The following is an 8576-nucleotide window of genomic DNA, read 5'->3' on the forward strand; positions in this document are numbered from 1 at the left end:
AGGTCGCCATGGGTCAATGGCAACTAATAGCAACTTTGGGCACAGCATGGTGCTAGGTTTAGAGAAGGAGAATGGAGGGCCCTATCTCGCTATGGAGCCATTTGAAATGTGCAAAGCAAGACACAAAAATCACGGAAGTTAAATCTCAGTACAAGATTTAGGGAACGCCAGACAAGGTTAGTATAGTTGTTACTGCCCTTGGGCAGGTTACATAGCCTGTCGCTACTTCATTTCCTTATCTGTAAAATGGAGACAAAACTGTACTTACCTCAGGAAATTTTGTGAGGATCTGATGAGATAGTGCGTATGAAGGTGCTTGTCTCAGAACCTGGAACATTGTAAGTGCTCAATAAACATTAGCTACTATTACTGTGGTTGTCATCATTATCATAAGTACTTGCCATAGGAAGTGTATAGGTTGAAATATCTGTAGGAGGTGAGCGCTTTAGTCTGGGCTCCTTGAGGGGGAGGCTTTTTGGAAGAGGTGGGATTTGAATGACAGAAACTCAGCACCCAGGTCTTGCCATCTGGGCCTTGAAGATGGATTCAAATGGGATGGGAAGTGCAAGCACGTTGGGCAGAAGGAGGGCAGGGGACTAGCCTGGAGGCAGCACAGGTTAGTGTGGCTGGGAAGTGGGTATGCCTGGGTGCTGGAAGAGGGTGGGTCACAGGGGAGAGACTGGGGTTGTGGGCTCAGAGTGCCAGGCCCCCAGGTGGGGTCTCCTTTGCCAGTGGAGACTACCATCAGGGTGACATCCTAGGACTGCTGACTGGCAGGAGACAGGGTAGGGGGATGCTGGACCAGGGAAGGGAGGTGCTTCTGGTCCTTCAGGTAAGGAGAAGGGGCCTTCACTGATGCAGTGGATAAACGTGAGCCACAGAAGTGTGGCCCAGACAGTAAGGCAGAGAAGCAGAGGTTGCAGATCACAGACTTGGGGACCAGAAGAAAGTTGGTGCCTTTACAGGCAGAGGATGCTGAGGGGGAGCTGGATGCGGAGGGAAGAGGAGTCCACTGTGGGACATGTTGAGGGGAAGGAGTTTGTGGGTCTTCTGCCTGCGAGGCAGGGGAGGCAGGGATGGAGACCTGGATGAAGAAGTTGCTGGCTTAGAAATGTGGGATGGTCTTGGGAGGGGCAAAGGTGTCAAGGAAGGGGGTATGGGGTAGAAGGGATAGGGCTTAAGAGAGAGTCCTGGGGAGCACCTGTGTCTAGTGGAGAGGCATGACAAGACGATGTAGTCAAGGAGACAAGAAGGTCGGGGAAGAGAAGGGCCAGAATTTGCCCCCAGGTGTTGCTATTGTGCAGACTCAGAGAGATACTGGTAGCACCCAGTGGCTCTGTGAATGAGTGGGACATATTTAGTGATGTGTGTTGTTTTCAATGGAGGCAGAAACCATGGTGGAGGCAAAGGAGATAGTTTTGGAGGGGAAGTGTTACCCTCCCCTTCCCTGGAGGTTGCTCCTGGGCTGTCTGGTTCTCTCGAGGCCTTCCTTAGGATGTCTCCCACCTGCGCCTGAGGGCTGCCCTCACCGGGGCCCTGGGCCTGGCCCAGCCAGGGTGTGAGCAAGGGGCCTGAACTTGACACAGGGCCCCATTCCTGAGGAGACCAACAGGTGTTCCCAGAGGCACCTCTGGTCACGTAGCTAGAAGGAATAATGACCCTGAGGACTTGTGGGTTGAGGGTGGTTGCTGGTGAGTCTTTTATATATTACAGATTGTTAGATAGTGATTAAGAATCAATTCTAAGGCTCATATTAATTGAAACTAAAAAGGCACATGTATCATAAAAATGTGTCTAGGCAGGGGGCATGATATGGCATCATGGAGTGGGCCCAGTTTCCCTGCCCAGACCAGCAGTGTGACCTGGGCAATCCATCTAATCTGTCTGTGTCAGTTTTCTCATCTGTAAAGTGGATATAGCAATCTCTACCCAGGGTTTTGTGAGAGCTGGGGGAGAGGGTCTGTGAAAACTGCTGGTAAACAGTAAACTATCCAGTAGAATTGAGGAGAGTGTCTGCACTTTAAGAGTTGCTGGCCTCAGCTCAGGGATCAGAGCTTGTGAGTTGGCCCAGGCAAGGTTCCTGCAGGCGTTTCTGGCACATGGCTACTCATTTCAGTTTTTGCATTAGCCAGCTGCTGGAGTCTCTGGGTGGTGCAAATAGATAATGCACTCAGCTGCTAACTGAAAGGTTGGAGGTTTGAGTATACCCAGAGGTGCCTCTGAAGAAAGGCCTGGAGATCTACTTCTGAAAAATCAGCCACTAAAAACCCTACGGAGCACAGTTGTACTTTGACACACACGCGGGCGGCTGTGAGTCGGAGTCGACTTGACAGCAACAGTTTGTTTTTTTATTAGCCATCTGTTAGGATGGATTCTGCCGGGTATTTGGGGCTGCAGCCTGTATGTGCACCCAGAAAGACCTTGAACTTTTCTCAGCCAGGTTCTGGGAGAGAATTAAGCTTGTTGCTTTCTTCACCTACTGTGTGTGATGAGGTAAATTCTCTCCTGTGCGTGTAGGACAGCACTAGGAGGATTGAGGAAATAGGCACTGAAGTGGTTTTCTGTGTTCTGTGGTTCAGGTGAGGAACCCCAGCTAAGAAAGGCTGGGTCCTGGCAGCCTCCTTTCCCCCCCCATTCAGTCCTCGCCCCATTTTGGGCACACAGGGAACCAGATGCCCAAGAGAGGCAGGGACTGGTTCAAGGTCCCAGGTCACATAGAGTTGGTGGCAAAGCCAGCACTCAAAACCAGGTCCCTAAATGCCGGGCCAGGGCTGCGTGACGGCTGACATGATTGTTTCTATTCCTTCTACATTCTGAAAGTGAAGCAGCTACAAGGCATTGGTTTTTACATCTCTGGCTGTGCACGTGTGTTTGCTGAGCTGTTCCCCAGACCTCGGTTTGCAGGCGCGATGCGTCTGGGAGCCCTGAATTGAGGTCATGGCTCTGGCTGGTTCGGGCTGCGTGTGGCTCTGGGTAAGTGCATGACGGCCCTGGCGTGGTTGGAGCAGGGGCAGTGGCTAAGTGGTTTCTGAAAAAGAGCAAAAATGATGAGAAAAGCTTTGGGATCCTCTGGGAATCGGAGCCGAGGCAACAAGAGCAGCTGCCATCACGGGAAACGTTTTCCTTGAGTGCCAGAGAGTGCACACAGCCCATCCCTGCTGGAGCAGAGCGGCCCTCCACCCGGGGAGGGGCCATGGACCCTTGAAGAGGCAGAGGAGGCAGCTCCTCTCCCCAAACCAGCCCAGCTCTCTCAGCAAGTGGCAACTGCCTGCCAGCCCCCACTGCCAGCCAGGTCTGGGGTGTGCCTGCAGCTAGCTGGTGAGTCCCTTTTATTGCTTGGCGGCCGGCACAGGTCTTAGCGGTTAGAATGGCATAGGGACCGGACAAAAGCTGGACCTTGGGGTTAGGCTGCCTGGGTTCAAACCCAGCCCTACCACTTTCTAGCTGTGTGACCATGGGCAGTTCAACTAACCTCTCATTGCCTCAGTTATTCCATCTGGAAACTGGGAATAGTAACAGTGGCTGCCTCAAAGGGCGTCGTGAGGCTTAAAGAAAGTAACTGTTGTGGTGCCCTTAGCCTGGTTAATCGTAAGCATTCAGTAAGTGAGAGCGGGAGTTGTTCTTAGGAGTGTTTTTTGTTTGCTCTCACACCAGAGCCATTCAGGGGGAAGAGGCTGCGGCTGTTGCTGCTGCTGTAGTTTGTGGCTGCAGGTTCTCAGTGTGTTGTTCTCTCCGCAGAGGGAAGGAGTGTTAGGCTGAGAGGCAGGAGCCCGGGTTCTTGTCCAGGCTCCACTCTCTCTTTGTTCTTGGCTGAGCCCCTCTGGTCTTTCATACATGGTTTGGGAAGCCTACAGCTCTTGGCCCCTCTGTAGGAGATGCTTAGGTAGGATGATGGGATGAGAATGGTCAGGCTGAGTCCTGAACCAGCATCTCAGAAAGCCACTGGCAGCCAGAGGGAGGCTGGAAGCGATGGGTGCTTTGGGCAGAAAGGGAAGCGGGAGAGCCACACCCCAGGGTGTCTCCCCTGGGTTGGGGAGAGAAGGAGGGAACCTTCTCCAGGATGGTGGGCACTGTCTCTCCTGGCTCTGGAGTTGATAAAGACCCAGAGATCAAAGCAGGCTTTTGTTGGGCAGGATCTTTTTTGGCAGGACCCCCTTTTAGTCCAGATTGATAAGTCTGTGAATCTTGTGTAAACCAGAACCACTACCTCCATCAGACAACCAACGTGTGTCTGCCGAAATCATTGTTGGAAGTGCCCCATCACTGCAGAATGTGCTGCTGGGACAGGGGCATTGCTGCGGGGATCACATGCCAGGTACACCCCAGGCCTGGCAGTGACAGTCTCTTCGGTTCCTGTCCACCCTCCTAGCCTGGAGCAAATGGTCTCTGAGGCCCTGTCCTGCCCTCTGCCCTCAGGAGAAGCATGGTTTCCAGTAGGGAGGCAGGGGCGGGATGCGTAGTACACTCAGTGTTTGCTGATTGAATGAATGACAGTACCATGTGGCCTGGTTAGACCTGGACTCATCAGAGGAAGAGGCAACGTTGCTAAAAAAGAACAAAACTGAAAGGTTCCTGGAGCCTTCTGCCAGCAGGTGCTCTCTCGTTGGGCTCTTAAGAGCTGCTAGTCAGGGAGTAAGTTTGTGTGTGGTTTTACAGCCAGTTGTAGCCAACAGCCAGAGACCACAGGCATTCCAGAGGGATGCCAGGCATGGGGTATGGCCTGGGTCTCATTTGTATTTCATTTTGGGGTTTTGAGCTTTTTGGGATGCTTTTTGAGCAGGAGGGTGCCCCCGGTTGGGAGGGCAGAGTCCCCACCTGTCTGGCCCCAGGGGTGGGAGTGCCTGGTCTGACCAGCCCCCAGGCCCTGCTGCGGGGCTTGGGGCTGAGCTTAATGGCAGAGAAAGAACTCTGAGTCTTCCAGAGAGGTGGTAGAGCACTGAAATGCCCTGGGCTCAAATCCATCTCTTACTCTGTGACCTCGGGCAAGTAACTTTACCACTCTGTGCCCTAGCTTCCTCATCTGTAAAAAAAAATCTACCTCTTAGGGATATTGTGAGAATTAAATGAGTGAAAACAGGCAAAGTGCTTGGAACAGAGCCCTGTACATAGCAAATGCTCAACAACATCAATTATTTTTATTCTCATTAGCCTCCCGTGCCTTATAAATGCCACAGGTTCCCCATACTGTGAACAGTCCTTGGCAGGAAGTTCTCTTCTGAAAGCACAGACTAATGATCTCCATGCTTCTGAAGCTTCCTGTGGCGCCTGCCATCCATGCAACAATGTCCACATTCTGTTCCTTGGCATTCGAGGCCGACAGCCATCTAGTTCTAACCCCGCCAGGCCCCACCTGTCTCTGGAAGTCCCACTCCTTGCTCTTCATCAGCTACTCTGGGGAGTCCTACCCTCTCCTCCTGCCCTGGCCCAACCCTGCCCCCTTCAAGGCCCAGCTCATCTGCCACCTCCTCCGTGAAGCCTTCTGCAGCACCCTGGCTCCTCTGTGGTCTCCCAGCCTCAGGCAGTCCTTCGATTCTGTCTCAGATGGAGTCTGACCTGTCTTTGTGCCCCTGTGCACAATAGGACTCGGTTGATGGGTACTGGGTGATGGGACAAACGAATGCATGAGTGGTGGAAAGTGGGGCTTTCCGCAGCTGGGAGCACTTCCTGCTGCAGGGTTTCAGCCTGATGTAGCCTTCAAAGAAAGACTCAGGCTCTCCCAAAAGCAGAACAAGAGGCAGGAAGGGAGACGCACTGGCAGTCAGCTGTCTGTCCTGTTTATAGGATGTGAAGCTGCGAGGCTGCCGCTTTTTTTTCCTTTTTTTTTTCATGGATCTGGGCATCAAACCATACTGTTTGATTGTTATGGCCCACCCATGTGCCTTGGGCTTTTACTGCCTGAACTTTTCACCTGAAAACTCAGGGCTTGAGAAGCCTCCTGCTCCTTCAGTGGCTATTTTCTGGAATCCAGCCACTGCTGGAACATGTATCTCCCTAGACTTCCTACAGAAGTGGGAATTAGAAAGGTCTGTATCTGAGCTTTCTCGTTTCCCCCACAGCGACCAGCTGGGCTTTTCCCATAAAGAGCTCGATCAGGCAAGGTTCCTGCCCAGCAGGAGATCACAGGGCGTGGGGGAGGTAAAGCAGTGATGGGTAGAATTTGCTCGAGTATATGGTGGATCAGAGTGAGAGGGCCATGAGGGATGGATGGGCAACCAGCTGGGGCACTCCGGAGGGGGAAGGGAGCATGGACAGTACAGGGATTAGGGGGGCTTCATGGAGGAGGCATCTTCAGTGCCGGACCCTGAGGGGAGTTGGCATTTGAGAGGTGGGAGGATGTGGGCAGCTCTCTCTGGGTGGTGCAAATAGTTAAGCACTCGACTGCTATAAAATGTTGGTGGTTCAAACCCACCCAGAGACGTCTTGGAAGACATGCCTGGCAATCTGCTTACAAAAAGTCACAGCCTTGAAAACTCTATGGAGCCGTTCTACTCTGCACACATGGGGTTGCTATGAGTTGGAATCAACTTGACAGCAATTAATGACAAGAACAACAACAAAGGATTTGGGTAGTAGTCCCTGGGTGGTGTAAACAGCTAATGCACTTGGCTGCTAACCAAAAGGTTGGTGGTTCAAGTCCACCTAGAGGTGCCTGAAAGAAAGGCCTGGTGATCTACTTCTGAAAAATCAGCCATTGAAAGCCCTATGGAGCTCTAAAGCCAAGATGAGAAGATAAGGAAGCAGGGAAACTAGAGTACCAGAAATGGAACAAACAGAATGCAGTGAAAGAGAAAGTTGACTCATTGTGAAAAATGTAACTAAAGTCACTGAACAAACTGTATAGAAATTGTCAAATAGGAACCTAATTTAGTGTGTAAACTTTCACCGAAAACACAGCAAAAAATATATATATTTTTAAAAAAGATTATGTATTCTGACACACAAGGGGTCGCCCTGAGTCGGAATGGACTGGAGGGCAGCTGGTAGGATTTGGGCAAGGGGAGAAGGAGGAAGAAGCGCTCGAGATGGAGGCACCGTGGGAGCAAAGGCCCCGGAGAGGTGACACGTGGGACAGCACTGAGTATCAAGCAATGCCTAGATGGTGGAGAGAAAGAGTAGGGGAGGAAGTCAGGAGGGAATGGAGGTGGAAAACAGTATCAACAGAAGATTACAGCTACGTATGCTGCCACTGGCTGCTAGCTTTTCTCTAGGTGTTCAGGCCTAGAAGCTCACCCACGCCAAACCATGTAGACTTGAAGTTGAAAAGCTCAGGGCCAGAATGCTTGAAATACACTAATTTCACAAAAATGGCAAAAAGTACAAAGAATCCCCTCCAAACTCAATGCAGCAGCCAGGTTGGAGAGCTAAGGCAGCCGCATGCAGGGAAACACGGCACACGAGGGCCCGCCGTGTGGAGTGAGGTGTGACTGCAGTCGGTCACTCTCCGCCGGTCACTCAGGGTCCCCCCACACTGTTTCTGCGGACACAGACTGCTCTGGCTCTTGGGGGCTGAGCCCTGAATGCACAGCCAGGGACAGCTTCTCCCATTATTTCTTTTGGCTCTGATCTCGGGAGGGAGGCAGAGCAGAACACTGGTATCCCCACTCTGCAGATAAGACAACTTAGGCCTGGAGAAAGGGAGGAATTCATCCAAGTGCCTCCGAGCCTGCTGGCTCCATGCTGGGTGGCCTGTCCACTCCCAGGGGCTGATTGTCAGTGGCTGTTGAAGAGCCTGCTCACCCCTGGGGCTCTGGGGTGGGTACAGTCCTGGCTTATTCGCCACCCCTGGAAGCTTCAGCTCTGCATGGGGGCCTGGAGGCAGCAGCCTCACAGGAGCCTTTGCAAGGAGGGCAGGTAGGGAACAAACCCTATCTTTGTGGCTGCCTGCAGGCTGACTCTCAGGCCACAGAGCCTCTGGCAAAGATGAAGAAATGGGATAGCTCAGACTCGGGGGAGTCTGAGGACCCACCCCAAGAGGCCAACTGCCCGGACCCCCAGGCTGGCAACTCTAACTCCAAGCCACCTCCAACCGAGCCCCAAGTCTTCATGGCCAAGAGCCGCCCCCGGCTCTTTGGGAAGGATGATTCGGAGGAGGCTTCCCATATAGATTGCTCTTACGAGGAAAGTGAGCTTGCCTCCTGTCCAGCCATTACAGTTAGCCCTGCTGTCGTCATCCGGAAGCCTGGAGATGGCCCCACCTGTGCCAGGTAAGTTTGCATCTGAGCCCACTCCCTTCCCTGCCAGGAACATAACTGGCTCGGCTGGCTGTGGCCTCAGCCATGGGGGCACCATGTTGTGGTCCAACTTTTGGTCACAGAGCTGGGGAGCTGGGTAGGCTTCAGGAGTCATCTGGTCCAGTGCCTGCACCCAGACAAATGGTCATGTTAATCCTGCCTGCCAGCTTATTTCTAGGTGTCCAGGCCTAGAATGCTCACCAGCCAAAACACTTAGACTTTAAATCCGAAAGCTTGAGGCACGGATGTTTTTAGACAGAGTACAAAAACAAAACAAAACAAAACTCCAGCGAGGAAACCATCAGACTTTTCGCCTTTTCCAAGGCACGGCAGGCTGACTCCTGG

At 52.5% G+C, this 8576-nt stretch overlaps 1 protein-coding gene across 1 annotated transcript in view; it reads left to right on the plus strand.

Moving 5' to 3' along the window:
• Positions 1-2853: 2853 nt before the first annotated feature.
• Positions 2854-8576, plus strand: part of TRPV1 (transient receptor potential cation channel subfamily V member 1) — a 38555-nt gene continuing 32832 nt past the window's right edge. Inside the window, exons 1-2 of the mRNA XM_004376247.2 lie at positions 2854-2973; positions 7888-8204. Of these exons, the coding sequence (XP_004376304.2) occupies positions 2938-2973; positions 7888-8204 (353 nt within the window). The 5' untranslated portion in view covers positions 2854-2937. The remainder of the gene's footprint in view (positions 2974-7887; positions 8205-8576) is intronic.

Source organism: Trichechus manatus, unplaced genomic scaffold, assembly GCF_000243295.1.
Source record: "Trichechus manatus latirostris isolate Lorelei unplaced genomic scaffold, TriManLat1.0 scaffold00040, whole genome shotgun sequence".
Lineage (NCBI taxonomy): Eukaryota > Metazoa > Chordata > Mammalia > Sirenia > Trichechidae > Trichechus > Trichechus manatus.